The sequence below is a fragment of the Rhinolophus sinicus genome, chromosome X (genome assembly GCF_036562045.2).
Source record: "Rhinolophus sinicus isolate RSC01 chromosome X, ASM3656204v1, whole genome shotgun sequence".
In the NCBI taxonomy this organism is placed as follows: domain Eukaryota; kingdom Metazoa; phylum Chordata; class Mammalia; order Chiroptera; family Rhinolophidae; genus Rhinolophus; species Rhinolophus sinicus.
The window spans coordinates 68,908,925-68,935,896 of record NC_133768.1 but is presented as its reverse complement, the minus strand read 5'-3'; the positions used below and the strand labels follow the sequence as shown (position 1 = coordinate 68,935,896).

General features: G+C 40.3%; 2 protein-coding genes across 9 annotated transcripts in view; both read right to left on the bottom strand.

Moving 5' to 3' along the window:
• Positions 1–995: 995 nt before the first annotated feature.
• On the bottom strand, positions 996–5,171 carry ARMCX1 (armadillo repeat containing X-linked 1). 6 transcript variants are annotated; one of them, XM_019716643.2, is made up of 4 exons: positions 5,037–5,171; positions 4,057–4,218; positions 3,167–3,277; positions 996–2,907 (listed from the first exon to the last, which is right to left on the bottom strand). In XM_019716643.2, the coding sequence occupies exon 4, from the start codon at positions 2,767–2,769 to the stop codon at positions 1,399–1,401; it is 1,371 nt and encodes a 456-aa protein (XP_019572202.2). In that variant the 5' UTR covers positions 2,770–2,907; positions 3,167–3,277; positions 4,057–4,218; positions 5,037–5,171; the 3' UTR covers positions 996–1,398. The 6 variants fall into 6 exon arrangements, with proteins under 6 accessions (XP_019572202.2, XP_019572200.2, XP_019572204.2 ...); XM_019716641.2 differs by having other exon boundaries at positions 5,014–5,169; XM_019716645.2 differs by having other exon boundaries at positions 4,057–4,158; positions 5,014–5,169.
• A 451-nt stretch (positions 5,172–5,622) lies between these two features.
• The window catches only part of ARMCX4 (armadillo repeat containing X-linked 4), a 34,646-nt gene continuing 13,296 nt past the window's right edge, over positions 5,623–26,972 (bottom strand). Inside the window, exons 7-9 of one of the 3 annotated variants that reach the window (XR_012493464.1) lie at positions 19,938–20,026; positions 12,129–12,196; positions 5,623–10,167 (exon numbers count right to left, since the gene is read on the bottom strand). The gene's annotated coding sequence lies outside the window, so the exon portion shown is untranslated. The remainder of the gene's footprint in view (positions 10,168–12,128; positions 12,197–19,937; positions 20,027–26,972) is intronic. The other 2 variants (XR_012493463.1, XR_012493465.1) reach the window with 2 other exon arrangements.

Sequence of the window (26,972 nt, the reverse complement as noted above, 5' to 3'; positions counted from 1 at the left end):
GGCCTTGCACCAGTGTATGCTCCCACCAGCACAGTTGGAGTGCGCCCCCCTCACCACACTCTGGGGTGGGAGAGAGGTGGATCTTCTCCAGTATGGATGCCAACAGCCCTCTTGATGGTTCCATAAAGATCCTGGCCCAGCCGGCCTTATAAAAGAAATCTGATAGAAGTGCTGAAAATTATTCTTTCTTCTATTATATTTTCTTATTTCCAAATAGTAACTAGTGTATTCACTTACATAGATACCAGAGTTGGCCAAGAAAGAGGATGTTTTCCTATCAAATGCCCTCAGAACTCTAAAATAAAACTGTCCCTCTCCGTATGCCCCCAGAATGGATTCCAACATTTCTTCATTCAAAGGGTCTCTCACTTCCTTCCTTACCATTCCCATGATCAGCAGTGAAATTTCACGCCTTTATCATCTTGCACTTGGACGATGGTAATAACTTCCTAACCAGTGTTCCAATCTCCAGTGGCCATCCCCAACTCTGACCCATCTTGCACACAAATCAGCTGTATCGTTTTCCTTTCATCCTGTCATTCCTGTGGTTACGAAAGGTTTTGGTGTCTTCCAGGGGTGGATGGAGTAATATGCAGGCACCTCAGTTTAGCAATCAGGGATCCTCCATGAATGGGACACACCCCAAATGCTGGACTGTATTTCCCATCACTCTCCTTCCCACACTTTGCACTCCAGGCAGGTCAGCCTCCTCTCTGGAGCAGGATTCCCACCTCCATGCCTTTCTTCCCACCACTCTTTCTTCCTCCAATGCCCTTGTGCCCTGTTTTTAACCCATCCTTCAAGCCCAGCTTACTTAAGTGCCCCTCCTCTGTAAAACTTTCTCTGAACACTGTTGCCTATAGAAGTTTTTGCCATCTCTAAGCAATAGTAGGAATCAGCTGGCCGTGATCAGAGGCTCCTGGTTTTGTTAGTATCTTTTCATTTCCACACATCTTTCCTTCCCAAATAGATCATAAATTCAATAACATGATAAATTTGTTTTTGTTTACTGGTTAAAACACACGGCTTTATTGATGAAACACAAGTCTAAGATTAACAAATGTAAACCAATACAAAAGTGTAGCTTATTCATTAGTTTGCTGTCAGTTTATGTAAATAGTAAAAATATCTCAATCTAGGTAGCAAGATGGAATCAGTAAGTGCTTTCTTTGTACAAGTTCTAGTATTCACTTGACATCCTTAAAGTGGTCCAGACTAAAACCAACCATCACAACCAGCATCACTGTTGGTGATCTGTGATATTCATTATTCCAAAATAGCAGCTGAAAGTATCTCTTTGTCATATAAGCACAGTGAAAAAGAAATAATTTACAAAATGCACTATTCCCAAGTGCAAATTAAAAAAATACCTCATTATTGTTTGGGACAGACCCCCAATTAGAGTTTGGTCAATACTTTTAGGACTTTTACTTTCACAACCAGATCACTGTGATTTGCTAATGCTTTGATTTTCTTCACACACACACCAGATTCTTTAAATAAGAAAAAAAGTGAACTTCTGCTGAATTCTTTCCTGGATGATGCAAGCCCTTCATTTTTTATGTTGTCATTTATATTCTCAAATAGGGTTAGGATATTAAGAAGAATCTCTCTGTCCCATTCTTTATTAAAGAGGGAAATCAATTCTGATGGTACTTTACAACTGACCAGCTCTCTTGTCATGGCTGGGTTTTCAGTAAAGTTTATAATTAGTTTCATAATCTGAATCTTGGTGAAGTAATTTCCCAGGAATAACAAAGCAAAAAAGTCTGGAAAAGAATAGGAAAGCAAATGTTGGTAATGATTAGTCACAGTCATGTTAGTTAACAGTCTTAGTCCAGCCATCTGCACAGCTGAGTCCAAGCGACAGATCATGGTGTCATCACACACTTGACTGATATATGTCTTAATCTTGCCCTGATTTTCAGCATTCACACTCAAGTTATTAAGGGCATTATAAGCCTTTTCCCTAATAATGGGATCTTTTGTTTTTATCAGTTTTGCAATAATTGGGAGACCACCCAATTCCCGAATGGCATTTTGGTTAAATGAATATGCTGCGTTGTTACCCAGAGTGACCAAGGCTACTTCCTGAATAAAAGGATCATTTGTTCTTTCCAAGATATTAAGGACCTTTTGAAGGTCTGCAGTACCTAGAATATCATCAATTTTATAGGGAAAGTTGAACTTGCCCCTGCGAACAGGCCATGCTGTAGCTGGAGTCCTGGTGCTCTTAGCTCGGGTCCTTCCCTTGGACTTTCCACTTGCCTTGCTTCCAGCCCTAGCTCCACTCCTGGTGGGATGGCAGCCTCCACCTCTACCTCCTGGGCAGGGTAAACTTGGTGCAAGGGTTCTGGTCCCAGATATGGTACCCAACCTGGCCCCTTTGCCAGCCTTTGCACTTGCCTGTTCCTTCAGGGTACTAAAAAGGGCCTTGGCCTTGGCTTCTAGGCTACCTCCACTCTGGGACCATGAGTGGACCTCCACCTTTACATCTGGACCACTCTTGAGTTCCACACCCACCTCAGTCTTGGTCTTTGAGTCACCCTGAAGTCTAGTTCCAGCCCCCATCCCAGCATTAGTTCCTTTCCCAGTCTGGACTCCAGTCTCTGCAATATCACTAGATTCCTCCTCATCGTCATCATCGTCTTCGGCCCACATTTTCTCGCTCTCATCCCTTCCCCAGGTCAGTCTGTACACGCAGTAGCAAGCGCCAGCCCCGATCACCACACCAGCAGCCACACAGCCAGCTTCCCGAGTACGACCCATACTGGGGCGAATGTCTGAGATGAATTCTTAACAGGGGCAGAGAGAGCTTGCTCTGGCCCAGAGGAGTGCTCCCACGTCAGGAGTGGAGTCTTTAGTTATAGCTGGCAGGCTCTGCAACAGATGCAGATACAGTGGGACCTAGGAAAGAAGGAAAGATTTCAGGCTGCAGTCTCCTTCTTTGTACCTGTGCATGCAGACAGACTAAACTATGGACCAAAAGACAGACTGACCAGCAAACAGGATGGGACATGGCAGGGACTCAGAGCTAGATCATTGATTCCTTTCTTCCATCAGCAAGGTAATTTTGAAAATTTTCCACACCTCCAGATTCTCCAACCTCATGTTCAACCACCTCACCCCAGTTCGTTCAATTTAAGGTATCTAATCAGTTCCCTACCTCTACTGCCCCTCCAAATGTCCTGGGGCCAGTGGCACCCCCACATACACCCCCACAGGTCCAGACAGTTTCTTTTCTTTCTTGCTGGGAAGTGCACTGTATCCTGCAAACCTGCATACAAAACGGGTGGGGAGGAGGATGCTGAGAGCTCAAGGGATAGATGGATCTCACCAGGTGCTGGACACACGCTCCTCTCCCAAATCTTTGGCCCTAGTCCCGCATAGCCCAATATTTCCCATCTTCGTTATACTCCTCACCTCACAGCGCTGCGGTTTTGAAATTCATTATTTCCCCCCTACTCCTCCTTGGATCTCCTTTAATCCTCCATCCCACCCCCACACCCGGAAAATCACTTCCTCCGAAGGTGACACCACATCCCCTTCCCTGTAACAAAACCAATGGTGGTGCAGTGAGAGTGTCTAGAAGCTAGCCAGACTGGCGTAAAATGCACAAAGGTCTCCAACTCCACCCTTGCCTCCGCCACCTCCACCATCTCAGAGATACCAGGCCACTCCTCCCCCACCCATTATACTAACTTCCCCTGCTCCGGAGGAATTTCCTTCGTCCCACATCTCCGTTTCCGCTTCCACTCTGGGACTGAGTGCTTGATGGACGGATCAATACCAAGGACACTGTACCCCGAAGAGTAATTTGGAGCAAGGTCCTCCCTACCCCCACCCAGTACTCTCATGACACCCTCCTCCTCCCAGCCACTTCTTTCCCTGTCTTGTACCTGCAGAGAACTTTCTTTTGTAAGCTCCGAAATGGTGTAGAGAGGAGGGGAGGAAGGGGGATGCGAAGGAGGTCCACGGGCCTATTCGAGTTTGCAGTCTCCAGCATTCTCCACCCCAGGGGTCTCCAATAGTGCCAGCACCCTCACTCTGACCTACTTGTTTCTGGATAGTGTTCCTCTTCTTCCTGCTTTCGGGTCGGATTGGCCTTCCGGCGCAAGATCCGCAGACACTGACAGGCGACTAGGCAGAGGCGGATGGCTGGGCGGACAGAACAGCACTTCAGAGAGTCCCAATACCAGCTTTTCCGAATTCAAGGTCCTGGTGGTCGAACGGATTTTACCTTTTGGTCTCTCACCCTATCTCCACTTCTCAGGACTCCGCGGACATCAGTCCTCTTCCTACAAGACGTCCACCCGTTCCCATCCCTTCCCCCCAACCCCTATCCCCCACTCACAGCGGTCGGCCATTTTCCCAGCAAAAACCACACCCCTTTGGAACAACTGGAATGAGGGGGGGCGGGGCGAGGGACTACGGAAAACTAGAGGAGATAAAGACCAAAAGATTTCTTCGATCCCTCTCCCCGACGCAGTCCCACCCCCAATGACAACTTTTTTTGGAGGCGGTGTCACATCCTTTTTCCTACATAAAATAGCAGGGAGCTAGCTGGAGAGTCATTGATGGGCCCAAGTTAAGGTAAGGACTTCAGCCATCCCCGCCCTTCTCGGGGCCACGGGGCAATCCCCCTTTTACACTGACATGCAGGGATTCAGGGCAGATCCTCTGCTCCGAGTGGTACAGCGCTCTACTGAAAGACAAGCGGAATGACATACGGGCAGCCCCCAAATTCTGGCTTGGTAGATGGACCAGCACACAGTGCAGGAATCCAAACAAACTGCCCTCCCTGATTCAAAGCCCTGGATGCCAAAGGTTTCTCCCCTCCTGATCTGGGGTCTCCCCTGGAATACAGCCCCCAGTGTCCACCATTTTCGTTCTTGGAAGGGCAGGGGATAATCCAAGTGTGTGGAGAAAGAAGGCCTTATCCCTCTTCTGTCTCCACCCTCCACTACCTGCACTTCAGGGATCTCCCAGGCAGCGCCCATTCCACACACAGACCTGCTGGGATCCGGACAGTTTACCTCCTCCTCCTTCCCTGGCCACAGGCCCGCCCGCCCTTGGGGCAATAGGCAGATGGCAACCGGACCAAACGAAGAACAGGATTAGAAGGGCGTCTGCACACGTCGCTTCTACTCACGTGAGGGCCACGTCACTGGTGAGCTCAGGACCCCAATTACCACTCCCACCAGCAGTGCGGCTGGAGCTGACCCACCAATTTCCTTCCTCACCACATCAGGTCCTGCCACTCATTTTCCTCTGCCAATCCCAGAAATCGGGGATAGCTTCTCCTTGTGATTGGAATTTGCCTTTCTTTACTTACAGGGAGAAACCACATCTGCTCCCATGTCCATTGGTCTTTTCTTCCTCTTTGAGGAATAGTTTGTTTCCCTTATCCCTGTCCAACCGTGTCTCCCTTCACCAACCACCAGTCATGAAGGTACAGTATTTCCCCTGCATCCCTATAGAAATGGGAGGAAAGATCTCAGAATAGGATACAGGTAGTGGGAGTGTCTTACGTCCTTAAACTTTTCTGTTCATTTTTTTAAAATCATAATACATTACTTTTATATTAAGAAAATAAAATGCCATTAGAGTGAAGAAGAATTTAAGGGGGAGAGAAAAACCCAAAACGTCTCATTAATTTCATTATATTTATTTATAACACAAAGAAAATGTTTCTACTGGTTATAGCCAAACAGAAACTTTCGAAAAATACTGACCTGTTTTAATATTTATAACTGGAATTTTTCACATGATTTATGTATTAGTTCTCAAAGAGATGACTAGTCATTTAATCTTGGCCATTTTATGCAAGTGATCTATTACTTTTTCTGCTTTTGAATTAACTTGCAATTTGATAAAATAAAAGCAACATAATCCAGTTTCGTTTGTTTTTAAAAAGACATGTATTTAATGTCCCAAAGTCTTGGTTAACTGCTGTGTGAACCTCTTCTTATTTGATGGCTGTTCTGCCCCTGGATTAGATTCAAGTCTACTAAGGTAGAGGCAGCTGAGTGTGTGAGGGATGTAGAAACGGTCCCATCCTCTCTGCCTTGTCCAGAGGGGAGGGAGGAAAGCGCTGCCCCTCTACCCCCTCCCATATGCCAAAGCCTCTCATTGCCTGCAGTCAGGCATCTGACTGTTGGCTCACTCCAAAGGTATACATGGACGGGTGACCAAGGTGGTAAATGCCACCTTTAGTCATGTGACTAACCTGAATAGGTGCCTGTGGCTTCTTCCCTCCCTCCCGCCTCCCAATTCCCACAGAGGTAACTCAGGGATGCATAGAAGGGTTTGCTGTTCCCACCTACCCCTGCAGCTGTGGGTTTCCATGAAGCCTGGAGAAGTGATAGCTGGGGGAAGCACCCAGGTCCGCCTGCTCTGCCCTCATCCCTCGGCGCTCAAGTTAACATTGCTCCTAACACTGTTTGTGGCTACCACCTGGCTTGAGAGGTGCAGCCTGGTGCAGCCTCCTCACCTCTGGCCTGCTCACCATAGCGCACCCAGGGAGAACCTAGCCTTGCTGCAGGATCAGGGCCTGAAGCCTATGCCCGCTTTGCTGCCCCCTCAATCAGCACTGGGGATGCCCAGGCCCAAGGGACTCTCCCCCTAACCATACTTGCTTAATTTAGAGTAGGCATTCTCAATTGGCCACCGCTGTTCTCTAACTTAAGTTGTACAAAAGTTATGCACGTATATATGTTCATTTTAGTGGGGAAAGGAGTCATAGCTCTCATCAAGCATCTATGACTTAAAATAACTAAGAACTACTAGCCTAGAAAAAAAAAGATATATCCCCTCAATAGAAATGAATCAGTTTCTCTCTCTCTCTCTCTCTCTCTCTCTCTCTCTCTCTGGTTATACACATTCCTTATTTTTTTAAGTGTGCAAACAATGCAGAAATGTGTAAAGTGAATGTGAAAGTGCCCTAGGAAGCCTCTTCCACTACCACCCTGCTTTAACAATTTCCACCTTTTTTCATGCAAATACAAAAAGTCCACGTATGCATGTGTGTCAAGTTCCAAGTTGAACAAGTTTACAAAACAAAATAGTTGACATTCAGTAACATAAAGTGCAATGAATAAGCACTTTAACTTGAGAACTGACATCTTTAAAAATTGAGTCTATCCATGCTGACATTTATGATATTCAATAAATTTTGTTTCTTCAGATAAGTCATACTCCTTACTTCTTAAGTTTTTTCCTAGGTATTTTATTCTTTTGTTGCTTATGTGGATGACATTTCTTTTATGATTATATTTTCTACCAGGTTACTGCTTGTCTAAGGAAAAATATTTATGATGTTTTTAGTGACCTTTCTTAATTTTTCTAATAGTTTTTCAGTTGATACCTTTGGTTTTCCTAGGTATGCATACCTAATCATCTGCAAATTATATTTTATTTCTTTTTTCCAATATTTATGTCTTTTATTCTTTCACTTTCTGGATGTACTGCATCGACCAGAACTATGTTGAATAATAGTAGTGATTGAGGGCCTCCTGATCTTGTTCTTGAAGTAAATGGGAACATCCTTACTATTTCACCCATTAGTGTGACATTTGGTGTTTGCTTCTGATGTGTTCATCTGTGTTTGTGTGATTGGGGGCAGGGGATAAGACTGAGAAAAATTCAGTTGTCCACATCATAATATTAGGAGTGGGAGGTGATGAGAGAGAGTTGCTGTAAGTCCTATGCTGGTTGTGAATATATTGGTGAGCAAAAACAGACACTGACTGCTCTCATAGTGGAAACAAGACCTTAATGAAATAATCACATACACATACAAACTGAGAAAAATACTGTGAAGGAAAAGAACACTGTTAATATAGTAAAAGAAGTGACAGAATCGGGGGATCAAGGAAGATCAAGGAAGGCTTCCTTGAGGGGAGAGAGGGAGTGAAATTTTGAGCTGAAATAAAGGAAAGCAGGTGTTAACCAGGAAAAGAGAGAAGCAGAAAATAAAAATTCACCCTTCTGATAACCACCGTGATACCACATCTACCTCAATCCAATGATAAATCTTTTGAAAACCACTGCTAAGTTTTCAGTTGACTCTTTCCAGGTTTTGTTGATTTATGTATACCAACAACGAAAAATACATATGTAGATACATTATATGTGAGTGTGTATACACATATATCATTTTTTTAGTTCATCAACTGGTTTATTACACTTATAAGGGTTTCTTAATACAGAAAAGTATAAAAAGAAAACATGGCCAATAATATCCACTCCGAAATACCCCCAGTTTATACTGTGGGGGAGGAAAACTAATTTTTCTTTTCCCTCCTACCCTTTTAAGTTCTTCTGGCTGGACTAATAACTAAATTAACATGAGACAGATTAACAGGAGAAATTGACCAAATTTATTACATATGTATGTAGGGGGTTTCCATAAGAATATGAGACCCCACCCATACAGATAAGGCTGTTAAAGCTTATATGCCATCTCTTTTTAAATTTAATTTTTCAATAACAGTTGACATTCAATATTATATTAGTTTCAGGTGTGCAGCATAGTGGTTAGACATTTATATAATTCACAAAGTGATCCCCCCAATAAGTCTAGTATCCACCTGGCACTATACATAGTTATTACAAATTTATTGATTATATTCCCTACGCTGTACTCTACATCCCTGTGACTATTTTGTATTAGGTGGTGCAAAAGTAGTCGCGGTTTTTGCAATTATTTTTAACCTTTTAAACCGCAATTTTTGTACCAACCTAATAACTACCAATTTTAACTTCTTAATCCCTTCACCTTTTCCACCCAGGCCCCCAAACCCCTCCCATCTGGCAAACCATCAGTTTGTTCTCTGGATCTATGAGTTTGTTTCTGCTTTGATTATTTATTTATTTTGTTCTTTAGATTGTACATGTAAATGAAATCATATGGTATTTGTCTTTCTCTGTCTGACTTATTTCACTTAGCATAATGCCCTCTAGGTCCATTCATGTTATTGCAAATGTTAAGACTTTACTCTTTACATTTGCTCGTTTTGTTGTGCTCCAAAATGTTTGGATTTCTTTAATTATAAGTGAGATTAAGCATCTTCTCATAGGTTTATTAACCATTTGTATTTCTCTTTCTGTGAACTGCCTTTTCCCATTTTCCACTAGGGTTTTTATCTTTCCCCTATTAATATATAAGAATTTTCTGTAAATTAAGGAAATGAGCTCTTTGACTGTCATAAGTGTTGTCTATATTTTCCAAATTTATAATCTTCTTTGGATTTCTGCTACATAGAAATTTTAATCATTATGATGTAAAATTTATCAGTTCTTTCTCTACACTTTTTGGGTTTTGTGTACTGCTTAGAAAGGCCTGCATTTTCTTCTAATTTTTACGTGTGTTTTTAAATAAATTTTTGGTCCATGTGGAATATGTGTGTGTCATTGTCTTTATTATTAGTAAGGCACCAGCATTTTTACCCACCATTGCTGTTGTACCATTTGTATAAATGTCAACATAGTGAAAAATGCAACTAGTATTTCATTGTTATTATGAATATATTTTTCCAGCTTTATTGAGCATATGGAATTATTTTTTCCAAATAGTTAGCTAATTATCCTAATGCACTTATCAAATAATCCATCTAGGGATTTAAAATGCCTAACCTTTATCATAAGCTAAATATTCACACATATTTGGATCGAGTTCTCGAGTCTCTATTCTTTTCCTTTAATCTGTTATTTTTATTTCTTTTTATGTACTAAGTTGTTTTAATTATAGTATCTTCATAATAGGTTTTAATATCTGGGAGGGTAAGGTTTCTCTAATTACTCTCTTTTTTCATAATTCCACAATGTGCCTATTCACATGTGTTTATTTAGAGATAAAATGTATTGTTTTGTTAAATTCCCCTAAAAATCTTGTTTTTATTTCAATTTAAATTACATTTAATTTATAAGTTAATTGAGGTATCTTTACAAGAACATCTTACCACCTCACACCCATTAGAATGGCTATTGTCAAAAAGACAAGAGATAAGTGTTGTCCAGGATTTGGAAAAAGGGAACACTTGTGCACGATTGATGAAAATGTAAATTGTTGGGGCGGCCGGTTAGCTCAGTTAGTTAGAGCATGATGCTAGTAACACCAAGGTTGCTGGTTCGATCCTCACAAGGGCCACTATGAGCTGCGCTCTCCTAAAATAAATAAATAAATAAATAAATAAATAAATAAATAAATAAATAAAATACATAATGGAACAGGTGAGGGGCCCTGTCTTTCCTAACTCTGATAATTTTTTTTAATGTAAATTGTTGCAGCCACTATGGAAGAGTATGGAGGTTCCTCAAAAAATTAAAAATAGAACTGTTAATACCATATGATACAGCAATCCCACTTCTGGGTATATATCCAAAGGAAATGAAAACACGATCACAAAGAGATATCTACACCCCCATGGTCATTGTGGCATTATTCAAAATATCTAATACATGGACACTACCTAAGTGTCCACTGAGAGATATACAGATATATAGATCTCTCTCTCCCCCCCCTCTATATATATGTATATATATGTAAGTATATATATATATATATATATATATATATATATATATATATTTATATTTATATTTATATTTATATATATACGTATATGTATGTGTATGTATATATGTATGTGTGTGTATGTATATATGTATATATGGGGGGGGAGAGAGAGATTGGCCAAAGGGTACAAATTTCCAGTTATAAGATGAGATGAATAAGTAGTTCTGGGGAGCTAATGTACAGCATGGTGACTAGAGTTAACAGCACTGTATTGTATACTTGAAAGTTGCTAAGAGAGCAAATCTTAAATTTTCTCACCACAACTACACAAAAAATGTTAATTATGTGATATGATGGATGTGTTAACTAACCTTACTGTAATAAGCATCTCATAATATATATGTGTATGAAATCATCACATTGTACACCTTAAACTTACACAATATGTCAATTATACCTCAGTACAGCTGGGGAAAAAAGAATGTATTTCCATCCAAGAACCCATTCTTTTTCTAGTTACTGTTTCTCTGCATTTATTTTACTCAGCAGAATTTCTAAATTAAAGAAATACTCCTAGCACATTGCCTGACACATTGTAAGGTATTAATAAGTGTTTGTTGAATGAATGAATACGTCTTGCAGATTTCTTTAAATTAATATTTAAGTAGCTTATCTTTTCCCATGGCTACTGTAAGTTGAATATCTTCTTTTTATTACACTTTTTGTTAATTGGTTTTATATATAAAAGTGATTGGTTTTTGCATATTGATTGTATAACCAGCTTGTTTATGAAGTTTGTAGTTTTAAATAGTTTTTAGTTGATTCTCTTAGCTAATCTTGTCTCTTCCTTTCCAATATTAATATCACATTTCCTTCTTTTAGATAATTGCATTAACTAGTGGTTCCACAACAATGTTAAATAATTATGGAAAAACTGATGTCTTTGTCTTTTTCCTGATTTTTATGGGAATGCTTCTAGTGTTTGTCTCTCAAGAATAAAGGACTTCTTTTTAGAAATTTGTATATTTTGATCATATGAAAGAAGTATCCACCTATTCTTACTCCAGTAAGTTGTATCCAAAAGATATCTGGCTTCAAGTATAATTTGATTAAGATTCCAGCTTCATTTTTTTTCTCTGATTCTCTCTGCTGTGACCTTCTTTACGTACAAACTTCATCTTCAGACTGGCCACTCTGATGGAACCAAAATAGCTGCAATAGTTCTGCACCTTACATCTTTAGTGGTCAAAGTCCCAGCAGAAAAAAATAATCTAACTCAGCTGGTTTAAGAGACTTGAATATAGAGACTACTCAAAGAGGTATATGCAAGGCTGAGAAACCAAACAGGGAATTCTGAGGTAACCAAAGACTAGCAATAGCATGAAGCTGTTACCCCAGGTCTAAAAGGGCAAAAGGAAGAAATAGTATTACTAGGGCCTAGTGAGAGCTAGAGCCATGGAGGAGGGGCCTTCTGGAAGGAACTAAAGTCTTGGCTCATCACTGCCAATACATTTACTTATATTTATATATTTTATTTATTTATATTTATATCTATTGGCAGTCACTCAATAAAACAGCCCAAATCAAGGAGGGCGCAGGGAAGAAATACCTTGTCTTCTCTCTTCTGTACTCCAAAGTTTTGTCCAAACTCGAAGAGACCGCAATCAAGAATGGAACCTGGGGGATACAATCCATAAGGGTCAGCCTCCCGGGGCAAAGAATAAGACAGAGGAGGGCAGGGTGTTGATCAGGATGTGGAGCAACATAAACAATAACCAACACAGTCCACCCCTTTTGCCACTCAGCAACCATTCTTGCCATTTATTCCAATGAAGAAATTCTCATCTCCAACAGGGAGACAGGGACAAAAAGTCCTATCAACCACTTTACTGTCATGGAGTAATGCTAATCCATACTCTTCATCTGAAACCTAACTTATAACAACTGTCTCCAGTATTTTTCATATATTAGAGAAAGGAAGAAAAAAATAATAAATTATCAACAAAGATACACCTAGCTGCTACAGTTCCCTTTTGTAGCTGGTCATAAATCCAAAGTCAATCATCATAATTTCATTCTCTCACCACCTATTTCATGTTCCCCTTCACTGGTCAAAGTTCACCCTGATGCAGTGACCCTAACCTTCAATGCTGTATTTATTGGATTTCTGCACTTTCCCATCAACCAGGACTACTAGGCAAGTGAGTATCAAGAGGTGCCCCAGTGATTATCCCTGTGCTCCAAGCATAATTCTTTTTTTTTTTTAATTTATTTTTTAAATTTATTAGGGTGACAATTGTTAGTAAAATTCCAAGCATAATTCTTTTTCTTATTGTATAGCGGCAACCTTATTTCCCCTTGGTAATGGGATCCAGTCACTCCAGCCTTCACAGTAACCCCTTTCTCTGCCTGTCAGTTCATAGCATGAGGAGACCAAAACGGCCAGAGTGCAGTTTCAGTTTTTAATTTAATGGAACTATGGCTTTATTCTCTGGTGGAAGCATTTTTTCCTTGGAAGAATAGAACCTCCAAACCTGCTGAGCCCAAAGTTGTGGAGACAAAAGAATTTTCTTTATTGGGTTAATTGGTATAATAATGAGAGGAGCTGCTCCCTCCTCCACCCCATCATTCCCAGACCTGTGTATCCTCCCTATAAGGGAAATAGCACTATATATTGGTCACTAGTTTTAAAGTGGCTATTGTTTTCTTGTAGTATAGCACTCTCAACCTGGAACAGTTGATTCCATAACTAAGCCTTCAGTAAGTCAGTTACTTTTCTATCAGGCATGCTGCTTCTACATGATGGAGTAAGTGATAAAGACTAGTGAATCTTTGGATACGACTCCATTATTCTACTTCATCTACCTTTAAATGAGTTTCTTGGTCAGAGACAATGTTGTATAGGATACCCTGATGATGATCAAGGCATTCTGGAAGTCCATGGATGGTGGCACTGACAGTATTATGAGCAAAGAAGGTAAAAGTGTTTGGAATATATATTTATTTCCATGAGGAAAAAAATTTGTTCTCACCATGATGAAGAGTGTCCTATATAAATAACCTGACCATCATGGGGGTGACTGGTACCCTCAGGGAATAATGCCTGATTGTATTGAATGGATCATCATCATCTTATTTTGTTGTTGGGTTGGGCACTCAGCATTATTAGTGCAACATCAGCCTTGGTGAGTGGAAGTCCATGTTGTTGAGCCCACGCATAGCCTCCATAACATTGATGCCAATCTAACAAAGATAGCACACACACAAAAAAATAGGGACCATTATCACTATTCTATTCTTTTACTACAGTGTTAGATTTAATTTACTAATAGTTTGTTTGGACTTTTGCATGTATGTTTATAAGTTAGACTGACCTCTGGTTTACTTTTTTTAGTTATATTCTTTATTTTGATATGTCTTATGAAGCCTTATAGAATTAATTGGGTATTTTCCACCTTTTTCTATGCTCTAGAACACTTTAAATTATACAAAAAGTGTTGAATCCTTGATGACTGTTATGGTAGGAAGAATAATGACCCTTTCAAAAATATCTGCATATTGGAACCTGTGATTTTGTTACCTTATATTGCAAAAGAAACTTTGCTTATGTGATTAAGTTAAAGGTATTGAGATAGGGAGATTACCCCAGATTGGCTGGGTGGACCCAATGTAATCACAGCGTCCTTCTAAGGGACCAGAAGAAGCATAAGAGTTAAGAAGATGTAACTATAGTATCAGAGGTCAGAGTGATGTGGGTGATGGGCCAAGGAAGGCAGGCAGCCTCTAGAAGCTGGAAAAGGCAAGGATCTGGATTCTCCACTACAGCATCCATGGCAACACAGCTCTGTCAACCCATTTTAGACTTCTGACTTCCAAAACTATAAAATAATAAATTTGTCTTCTTTTAAGCCATTGAGTTTGTGGCAATTTGGTATAGCAGCGATAGAAAACCAATACAATGTTTTGTTTTTTAAGAACAGAAGAGAAAGTATTTTACATTTACCGAGATATTAATATTTACAATTTTTATTGCTTCTCCTTCATTCCTGAATTCCATATTTCCCTCTGGTACTGGTATTTCACTTTAGCCCAAAGAGTTTCTTTATCATTTCTTGTACAGCGAGTCTGCTGGCAACAAATTATCTTGGTTTTCCTTCATCTGAGAACATTTTTTATTTTGTCTTCATTCCTGAAGGATATTTTTGCTGTATATGGAATTATGGGTTGGCAATTCTTTTCTTTCACATTTTAAAGATGTTGATCTACTGTCTTCTGGCCTTCATTGTTTGTGATAAGAAAACCATGGTCTTTCAAATTGTTGTTCCCCTATAGGTAATGTGCTGTTTTCCTCTAGCTACTTTCAAGGTTTTTTCTTTACTTTCAGTTTCAGCAGCTTTGATAAGATGTGTCTAGCCATGGTTTTCTTTGAGTTTATTGTGCTTGGGATTCATTGAGCTTCTTGAATCTGTAAATTTGACTTTCAACATTATTTCTTCAAATATTTTTTTTCTATCCCAGGAGGGGCAAGCCAATAAGATCAGGAGCTACCACCTCTTCCAAACATCATCTCATAGAGCAGGAGTGTCACTCAGGTAAAAGCAGGTCCCTGCAGTGCTTCAGGGGTTATTCCCAGGAGGAAAGGCAGGACATAAGGATGAAGAACTCTGTGGCTCTACCTGAGAGGACTGACTTAATTTTTAAAAGGTAGAAGAAAATTCCATGCTAAAGGCATTGTCGAAAACAATGCAGATTTGGATGGAGAGTATTTAAGAGGAGGCTGGTAGCACTAATACAAGAACAATGTCAGAACTGTCACAAGTTTATTAGAGATAACCAGAAAAAAAGACAACCAATAAAAGCCCTCCTTGGATCATATAAAATTGTGGGGGTTGGAGAAAACCGTGTACTTATGCTATGCTGCATCCACTTAGGAGTATCAGAGAAAGGCATGGAACAGGCTTGAAGGGATTCCCTAAACCACACACAGACCCATAAACACAGGGCAAAAGCCTCACTGGCACAAGGAGCTTAAACACAACCTCTGACCAAGCACTAACTGAATCATAAGCTACTCTGACCCAGGGGTGAATCCTAGAAAGCCAAGATTAAAAATAAAATCACAGTCACCCTTGGCAGTCTGTAAGAATGTGTGAATGCCCAAGGCTATGCCCTTTCAGGAGCAATAAGAGAAGGAATCTACAAGCTACTAGTCCCTGGCTGAATAGGGGAGGAGCAAAATATGTAACTCACTGAAATGTGAGAGCAGCCTCCAAGCTACACACATATCCGATGATAAAGGGTGAATATGTAATTGGCTAAGAGAGCTTAACCACAACACTTGGCCAATAAGTGACTTATGCTAACCCAGGGACAAAACCTAGGTAAACAGGCTAAAAGATGAAAACAGTGGAAAAGATCTGAGCTGAGATACTGGAGGTGTACACGATGGGGGGAAATAGACTTGACAGAATTAGTCTGACCAAGTCAACAAACAAATGACCAAGAAAATAACAACAGCGACCACCGGGAAGAGGATCAGTATCCAAGGTTGCTATAATATATTATCTAAAATGTCTAGTTGTCAACAAGAAATTAAAATACATGCAATAACTACTTAGGTAAACATAAAAACAGTATAAATGTATTTTGTTGTAACTATTTTTTTCTCTGATTTAAAAGACAACTTCATAAAGTAATATGAAAAATCTATGTTGATGTACATACAATGTATGAAGATGTGATTTGTGTAACAAATCTTTGCTCACAGTAGCTCCACTTCCTCCCTATAGTAGGGAGGAAGTGGAGCTACTGTGAGCAAAGATTTGTTATTAAGTTGATATTGATTGGAACTTGATTTTTATAAGTTAAGTTGTTAATTGTAATCCCCAGGTTAACCACTAAGAAAATACATTTTAAAATTAGCAAAAGAAATGACAAGGGAATTCAAATGGTACACTAGGAAATGCTTACTTAACATAAAAGAAGGCAATAATGGAGGAACATAGAAACAAAAGATATAAATCCTATCTTATCAGTGATTGCATTAAATATATATTAACTAAACAATTTAAAGGCATAGATTGGCAGAATGAATTTAAACATGATCCAACCATATGCTGTCTACAAAAGACATTCAGAGTCAAAGACACAAATAGTTTAAAATAAAAGGATAGAAAAAGATATAACATGCAAACAGTAATCAAAAGGGGCCCGGAATGGTTATACTAATATCAGAAAAATTAAGCTTTAAGACAAGCATTGTTATTAGAGACAAAGAAGGGCCGTTTATAATGAGGAAAGGGTCAGTCCATGAAGAAGATATAACAAACTGTATCTTATAATTATAAACATACATGCACCTAATGGTAAAGCCTCAAAATACATGAAGCAAAAACAGGCAGAATTGAAGGGAAAACAAAAATGTATACAAGGAGTAACAATAATATATAATATATGCCAATTACGATGTACCAAGTACTACTCTAAGTGTTTAATCTTTTAATCTTCACAGCAATCCTATAAAATAGGTATTATCGTTATTCCCATTCTAAATATGGGGAAAGTGGGACACAGAGAAATAAATAGATTTGCCGGAGATCACACAGCTATTAAGTGAAAAATCCAAAATTTGAAGCCAAGCTGTACAGTGGCAGAATCTATACTCTTAACTACTTCTCATGGCTCAGCTATGAATATTTATGCAGACATAATATAAACAGTGAATATTGATTTAACAAAATATAATGATATAACAACAATATATTGGAAGAATGTGGTAAAAGTGTGGTTGTATATGGGGTGGGAGGTAACTGAATCCTTCCATTGTAGGAAGTCATAACTGATGTATAAACATTAAAAATCAATAAATAAAAGTATAAACAGATTATTTAGAAATATGGAGGTGCTACCATAAGAAAGAGTTAAAAAGTTTGAAAGTGACTGTCTGAGAAGCAGAAATCTGGAGTGGGGAAGAATGAAGCAAAGTTCTGATGGATTTTTGTTGTTGCTGTTATAAATCTGATTGTACTCTATAACTATGGAAATTACATTTTTAAAATCCAGGTTTTGAAACTGAATAGGACTCCAATTTTGTGTAAAGAATGTAAACAAACAAACAAAACCTTGAGAACTGTTATGGACTGAATGTATGTGTGCCCCGAAAATGCATATGTTGAAGCCCTTATCCCTGGTATGGCTGTATTTGGAGATGGGGCATCAAAGGAAGTAATTAAGGTTAAATGAGATCATAAGGGTGGGTGCCTGACCCGATAGGGATTATGTCCTTAAAAGAAGAGAACACCAGAAAGCTCACTCACTCATTCTCCATGTGCACGCAGCAAGGGAAGACTGTGTGAGATCATTGCGAGAAGGCAGCTATCTACAAGCCAGAAAGAGAGTTCTTACAGAAACCAAATTTACCAACACTTAATCTTGGACTTCCCAGCCTCCAGAACTGTGAGAAAATGGATTTCTGTTGTTTAAGCCACCCAGTCTGTAGTATTTTGTTCTAGCAGTCCAAGCAGATTCATTATGCCAAGTGACATTATGCCAAGTGAAATACGCCAGTCACGAAAAGACAAATACTGCATGATTCCACTTATATGAGGTAACTTGAGTAGTCAAATTCATAGATACAGAAAGTAGAATGGTGTTTGCCAGCTGCTGAAGGGAGGGGATAATAGGAAGTTATTGTTTAATGGGTACTGAATTTCAGTTTGAGAACATGGAAATAGTTCTGGAGGTGAATGGTGGTGATGGTTATACAACAATTTAGATATACTTATGTCAATGAACTGTACATTTAAAAATGGTGAAGATGGTACATGCTTTATGTACTTTACCACAATTTTTTAAAGGGGGGGAGAAAGAACATACAGAGATAATGTGTTATAATATTGATGAGGCTATACCCTCTGTTTCAGTTCTGCACTCCTCCCTGCCAAAGTCCCACACACATTGAGCTTCTTCAACATTCTGTCCTCAGTTTTTCAATCTGTATCCCTTTCTGGGACTATGTGACTCACTCCCTGGTTTCAATTACCAATTATAATACGTATCTTTAGTCAGAGCTGTCTTCTAAACTCTAGATCCATACTTTTCAAATGGACATGGAGCATCTCTACTTGGAAGTCCCACAGACACCTCAATCAAAGAGTTCAAACCAGATTCATTTCCTTCCCCTCCTAAATACGCTCCTTCATGTATGAAATACAGAAGGGGAAGAGAAATGTTAATACACTTCCTCCTTCATCCCCTACTCCAGATTGCACTCTTTCCCCTATGCTACACTACTTTCAGGGCCAATCAGTTCATGTGTTTCCCAGAAATGGGCTTTCTTGCCCAAGAAGAGGGACTGCATTTTCATCTTCAAAAAGTGATGTTAAATTATTCCTCATATGTGCATGACCCTGTAAGGCTACTGTACCCAAAACTTTAAACCAACCCCTGAGCCCTGAGTCTGCTACAACAGCAACAGTAGAACACACAATGGGATTTATAGATGATGTAATACAGAATTGTACACCTGAAATCTATGTAATTTTACTAACAATTGTCACCCCAATAAATTTAATTAAAAAAAAAATAAAATAAAATCTAATAATCCCTGTATTGTGACAGATAAATTTAATCTATTTATGTTTATTATAATTACTGATATATTTGGACATATTTCTACCACCGTATTTGTGTTTTTGGTTTATCTTTTTATTTCCCCTTCCTTTTTTGGATTATGTTTTATATATCACCTGTTACATATAGTGTGAACATTTTTCAATGCTATTAGATATTTCGATGTTATTAAATTTTATATAACTGGAAAAAAAAAATAAAGAATCTGGGGATTTGGGGCCACAGTCAGACCCAGAGCTATAGGACCACTTAACTCTCCAAAACAGCTAGGAATGTTATCCAATGCTATCCTAGCTTCAGTGTTATCCTTAGAACTGGGCACAAGGGCCCTCCTAAATCCCGTGTTTTAAGGTCCTGCACATCTCCTTCCTCTCTCTCTCTCTCTCTCTCTCTCTCTCTCTCTCTCTCTCTGTCTTATTAAAGACACATGGGTGTCTGTGTCACATGGGATCTGGTGCACATTGTTCGCTCCATGCAACTCTTAACCCAAGACATCTGCACTTTGACTAACGCTATTCAGGCTCCAGGAAAATGCTTCTCCACATCTGTTTCCCTATATCCTCTAAACAAAAGGCAACTGTGTCCAAATGCTATGAAGATTTGTGTATTGTGCCACCGCGAACATAGAGACAGACATTATTTAAACTACAGGGAAGATTCCAGCAGTGGAAGCACTTAGGGAAGAGGAAAAAACAAGCTAACTTGTCAAAATCTTCTTCCAAGATATATGAATGCAATAGGTTTTTGCTTAACAACTTTCATTTCCCAGTAGTGTCCATTTTCTTACTTGTCTTTCTTTTCCAGTTTGTGCTTCCACAGGTCACTTGATGTCCTATGACCAGGCATTCCATCTCTAGCAAAAGTTGAACATGGAGGCTAAAGAATATTTAACAATATTAAACAACTCATATTACTCTTGATTTTAAGATGATAGATAGATAGATAGATAGATAGATAGATAGATAGATAGATAGATAGATAGACATAACATGTGTAAAGCATTGTCACAGAATGGATTCCCCAGGAAGCAGATTCTGGGACAAAACTAGAGTATAGGAGGTTTATTAGGGAGTGTTCCTGGGATCAAAACTTGTGGAAGGAAAGGGAGAAAGAAGCAGGAATGAAAAGAGGAAGAAATCAAATTTCAGTGCACTATCAATTGAATGCCTCAGCATACCCTGTAGGGAATGCTGAAGATAGGATGAAACTTCCAAGCTATCTCAAGTAGGAGCAAGAGAGCCGAGTGTTATACACAGCATAAATGAGTCATTGGATGTGGGCCACCCTGAGAATGAGATGTGATCTTGAACAAGACAACTCTTAGCTGATGTAACCCTGAAGGGGGCTAACAGCCAAGGGCTCTCTGATGGCAACATTCCTAATAACTGAAATAATAAGGCCTTTATTGCCTTTATTGGGCAGGGCATTGCAGTACCATATCCACTACAGTCCAAACCGTGTGCCTCCAAGATCCACTTCATATAAGTTCTGGGATTGGCTCTTGCAGGGCCTCTCTTCCTAGGGGAAATTTAGGACAAACTACAGCCCCCAACACTGCAGCTGGTATCAAAGTTGCAAATGATTGTCTCCCTCTCTCACTATCAATCACAGATCCTCATCACTCTTCGGGTCTTGGTGGTTTACCTGGTGGTATGACCCAGACACTCAGTCCTGATCACCAAGGCTTTCTCAGACTGTAGTTGCTACCCTTGCTGACACCCACTTACCAAGCTCACCAATCTGTGAACAATACTTGGATTTTCCTTTTCAGTTAGCTTGTCAAAAGAGATCCCCCATGAGGCCACAGGTATAAGGTGAGTGAAAAATACTAGTGCTCCATTAATGGATATCATGGAGGATCAGATGCTTGTGCCCTCCAGTCCTGCTTGTGCTTGATCCTGTGTGTAAATCTTCCATCTTGTTGCTGGGCTTGCCCACCCGTCTATCTTGGTGGATCTAACAGAACTCAGCTCACCATGGGCAGTTCTGGATGCATGGTCACTGGATGTCCTATGGCCAGGCATTCCATCTCTACAGTAGCATCTCAGGAGCTGTTTTTAAAAAGATAAATGGTTCTCCACTGCATGTGGCATAGCTTTGCTCCAGAATCTAAGTTCTGGACTAAGCTGTGACTTTCCCACTGGGGTTTACCAAAAACTCCAAATGGCATCTTCCGCAACACAGATACCTCTAATACCTTACAGTCTATCTATTGTATGGGTCAAGTGGCAGGACTGCTTGAAACCACAGCCTGGGGCCTTCTCTTGCTCTAGGCCCCACTCAAAGCTGGCAGCATTTTGTGTCACCAAGTATATAGGTAGAGAAATTCCAGGTGTGAAATGTGTTGCTTCCAGAACCCAATGAAGCCTACCGAATGTTGAACTTCCTTCTTAGTGGGGAAGGTGAAAAGTGCAATAATTTGTCCTTTATTTTGGACGGAATCTCCTGGCATACCCCAGACCATTCAACCCCTAAAAACTCTACTTAATGTAGCCAGCCCCTGGATCTTTGTAGGGTTTATGCCCCATCCTCTGGAGTACATGTGTCTTACCAAGGCCTCTAATGTGCTAGCCACTTCTTACTCATTTTGGTCCAATTATCATGATGTCATCAACATAATGGACTAGTATTATATTCAGATGGTCCAGATCTCTTCAGATTATATCATGACAGAGAACAGGATAGTTAGTACAGACTCCAGAAAAAAAATACTAAATGTATACTGTTGTCCAGTCTATGTAAATATGAACTTTTTCTGATAGGGATAGAAAAAACACATTTTTTAAATCAATAGCTGATTACTAGGTATGTCAGGCCATGTCATCCTGCTCTAGCAAAGATATCGTATGTGACACGGCAACTGTACTTATGTTACTATTTGGTTGAGTTTGCAATAGTCTACTGTCATCTACCAGGATATGTCCATGTTTCCAGGGGCCCAAACTGGTCATTAAATTGAGATATGATGCGGAAGACATCCCAGCACTCTTTAGGTCTTTAAAGGTGGCACTAACTTCTGCCATCCTCCTTGAGATGCCATGGGTTTTCATTTACAATCTCAGCCAAGAAAAGAAAGGGCAGTTTCAGAAACTTCCACTTGCCCTTCTTAATTACAATTACTCCACAGGCCAAGGAACAAATATGGGGTTTCTACCAATTATCAAAATGTCTTTTCACATTATATATTTAAAGACCAGGAAAATAACCACTGTGTGGGTCTGTAGACCCAGTGGAGCCACTGTGAAACTAACATAGGCTGGAAGCCCACTTAATACTGGATTCCTATCTGCCCCTATTCTAACAGGGGGGGGAACACAATGATATTTTAGGCCTCTTTGTATCAATATCAACTCATAACCAGTGTCCATCAGTCCTCAAGATATTTGTGTATTCCTCTTTCCCCAGCAGACCGTTACCTGGGTACATGGAAGGACTGGAGGAATCTTTACTATGCATATGTTGTAGGCTTTTTCTTCCTGGGCACACAGCTTTTCCTTCAAACAGTGCACTCTGGATCAAAAACTGACTTAGGGAATATCAACATGGTGCAGTAGGAAAATGCTGTACTTACCTTCTCTCACAATCACATCAAAATTACAGCTAAACTACAAAAAAAACATACACACACAAAAAAAAAAAAAAAAAAAAAAAAAAAACCATCATTGGGAATAGCCTAAAATCTTGCTGAACCGAAATCCTATAACTAAAGATGTGCAGAAAAAGCCACCTCGAGACTGGTAGGAAGGGCAGAGACATGGAACAGGCTGGTCCCATACCTGCACGTGACCGTTAAAGATCCAGAGGGATAATTCAGCTGTAGAGGTCCCTCCCACCCCTCAGAGGAACAAGAGGTCCCAGACTCACCCCAGCCCAGGGTTGTAGTGCTAGGAAGAGAAGTCCCCATAATTTCTGGTTGTGAAAACCAGCGGAGATTGCGACTGAGTGAGATGAAGGGAGGCTGCACTCCCAGGCTCTCCTCTTAAAGAGACCGTGCGGACTTACCCACCAACAGAATCACTCACTTTGAGCTCTAATGCTGGGGTAGAAGCTGGAAAGGAGGCGGGACATATGGTGGGGAACTGAGTTGTCTGGCTTGGGATGGGGGCTGGAGAGGCAGCTTTCTCCTGGACTGAGAAGCCGGCAGAGGCCATTGTTTCTCTGTTGAGCCCTGCCCCTTCCTGGAGTGCAGGCACAGGCTGCCGCCATATCTGAGTTTCTGCTGTTTGTTTACCACACCCTGTCAATTGGAGACCCCTCCCCACCCAACTTTCAGGCACACCCAGTCCACTTCCAGTGGCTTTTTTGTACAAACCACCTGCCTTAGCTCAGGCTGTAGACTTTCCAAGGGTCTCTCAAAGCTTCATGGAACCCAGACAAGCAGCATTTGGCTTGAGTGTGTACCTCTGGCTGAGCAGCCTTAAGCTCAGCAGGAGCGGCAGCCAGTATTGGTTCACAGCTTGGCCTCTCAAGGCTCATCCAAGCATGACATGGGCAGCAGCCATCTGCAAATTTCTTGGTGGCTCCTGCTGGATAGCCCTGGGTGGGGCATGGGCTGCAGCTGAACTTGACATATACCACATCCCTTCCAAGGTGGTCCTGGGGCTGTTGCCCCCAGTGGCCAGCTTCAAAAGGAACTGGAGCATCACCCAGCTGCCTCCAAGAATGACACATCCAAGGGGTGATTGGGCCGGCACCAGAGTCCTGCTGAGGCAGATACTTCTCTGTAAGGTCAGCCCCTGCATAACAACTCTTCCACTGTAGTCAAGGCCAGTCCTCACAACCAGTGAGCCCAAGGGTCAGTCCCTTCCATTGACGAGCAATTATCAATCAAGGCTCAACTACAAGAGGAGGGCACACATAACCCACACAAGGACACACCTGGAGTGTGTGGCTCAGGTGGCCAGAAAGACTGCACACTGAGCCCCACAGCACACCTACTACATAAGGTCACTCTAGTAAGAACAGAAGACGCAGAAGCCCTACCTAATACATGAAACAAACACAGGGAGGCAGCCAAAATGGGGAAACAAAGAAACGTGTCCCAGATGAAAGAACAAAACAAAGCTCCAGAAAAATAACTAAACAAAATGGAGACAAGCAATCTATCAGATACAGAGTTTCAAACACTGGTTATAAGGATGCTCAATTATCTCAGGAAGAACTTTAACAAAGAGATAGAAAACATAAAAATGGAGATAGAAAACATGGAAAAGAACGAGTAAGAAATAAAGGATACAGTAACAGAAGTGGAGAATACATGACAGGGAATCAACAGTAGATTAGATGAAACAGAGGATCAAACCAGCAATGTAGAAAATAAAGTAACCGAAAACACCCAAGCAGAACAGCAAAAAGAAAAAAGAATCCAAAAAATTGAGGAGCATTTAAGGGGCCTCTGGGACAATATCAAGCATAGCAATATTCACATTATAGGGGTACCAGAAAGAGAAGAGAGAGAGCAAGGAATTGAAAACCTATTTGAAGAAACAATGACAGAAAACTTCCCTAACCTGGTGAAGGAAATAGATATACAAGCCCAGAAAGCACAGAGAGTCCCAAACAAGATGAACCCAAAGAGGCCAACACCAAGACACATCATAATTAAAATGCCAAAGGTTAAAGACAAAGAGAGAATCTTAAAAGCAGCAAGAGAAAAGCAGTTAGTTACCTACAAGGGAGCCCCCATAAGACTGTCAGCTGATTTCTCAACAGAAACTTTGCAGGCCAGAAGAGATCGGCAGGAAGTATTCAAAGCAAGGACCTATAATCAAGATTACTCTGCCCAGCAAAGCTATCATTTAGAATCAAAGGACAGATAAAGAGCTTCCCAGACAAGAAAAAGCTAAAGGAGTTTATCACCACCATACCAGTATTACAAGGAATCTTAGAGGGACTTCTTTAAGATGGGAGAGGGTTAATGATGGGTGAAAAGGGAAAGATATTAAGAAGTACAAATTGGCTGTTACACAGTAGTCATGGGGATGTAGGGTCTAGCATAAAGAATATAGTCAATAATATTGTAATAACTATGTATGGTGTCAGATAGGTGTTAGATCTATCATGGTGATAGATGGGAATGGGGTTGGATGCAGGGTGAAAAAGGTGAAGGTATTAAGAAATCCAAATTGGTAGTTACAAAATAATCACGAGGATGTAAAGTATAGGAATATAATTAATAATATGGCAATAACTATGTATAGGGCCAGGTGGTACTAGTTAGGGGGATCACTTCTTAAATTATATAAATGTCTAACCACTATGCTGTACACTTGAAACTAATATAAAATAATATTGAACGTCAACTCTAATTGAAAATTTTAAAGGGGGGGGAAGATCAATTATATTGTGATAGCATAGTACAGTGTCAGATGGTTGCTGGACTTATGGTGATCACTTCTTTAGCATAGGGAATAAAATCAATAATATGGTAATAACACTGTATAGATCTAGGTGGGTACTGTTTAATAACTATGATGTACACCTGAAACTAATATAACATTGTATGTTAGCTGTATTTTAATTAAAAAATATTTTTTTAAAAAAACTGACTTAGGGCCAGAAGGTGAGCAAGGGATTATGACTTTTTATTGAGACACCTTCCTCAGACTCCTGAACATATTAAATTTCTTTTGATTGCACGGATTGAGTACAGATTGTTGGCTGCCAATTTTCCTTAGGGTGCTGTTATATTGACTACTCATCTTCTATTGATTACCTCTTAACCATCTATTTAGTAGGGGTACTGTATTCTATTAACCATCTCCTCAGCTCTCTGCAGGTCAGATCTCCCTGCTGTCCATTATGGTATTTTCATCCACGTGACTTCTGACAGTTAAGTAAATCATCCTCTATTGCTTCAGAGCCATCACTGTTTCTATCAGTCATTCTCATCCTATAACATCCTCTCCTTCTCTGAGCTCTGGCCTTCAAAAGCTAGCCACCACTGAACTTCTCAGTGATGCTGGTGATCCTCTCACCAGTGCATTCCTTATAGGGTGTGCCCTTTAGGTCTTCCTGCAGAACATGGTTCTCTGGAGTATTTCCTGGCTTATATAGCATATTAATTCTATCATTCCCACTCCCCTGAGCCTTTAATCCCTTCTCCCACCATCTGCTATGACAGCTCTGGCATTTATACCTCACTCAATGTGGGCCACTGTATTTTTGCATACTTTGAGGAGTCATTCTAGTGTGAGTTCACATGATCTCCTGGGGTCTTTCCCAGGGTGATAGATATTGTATTTTGAGACAGAACTCCTAAATCAATTAATTCACCCTTAGTCAATTTTATATTCTAGCTCCCCTGATCAGTCCCATGCTTATTCCCTTAGCACCTGCTAGTACTTGCTGGCTAGGTCCTGCAGCTCTTTCTTTGGGCATTCTCTTTTCTTCCTTATCAGGCCTAGCACATCCCCAGAGATGTGGCAGCTGTCTGCTGGCAGCTATGCTATGCCATAGCCCTAGATATAGGCCCAATGGACAGAATGGGAGGTGGGGACAGATTCTGAGGGAAACACGTTATCTTACAGGGGAAAGGGGTTTGCATGTTCAGGCAAGGTGAGGCACTACCCCTTAATAAAAAGAAGTGGGATACTTCTGAATGTTCAGGGAGTTTAGGGAAATCTGCGGACACAAGATTTTTAGGGACATCAATCAACATGTCATCATCTCATGTGTCAGGGTCTCATTCCTTCCAAGCAGGGCATAGCAGACTTGTCTTGGTTGGGATTTTAACTTTCTTTGAAGCTTGCTTCCAATAAGTCCTGGGCCTGGTTCTCAAATTTCTTTACCTTCTACCTGGAAAAGGTGAGGGCTTCTTTAT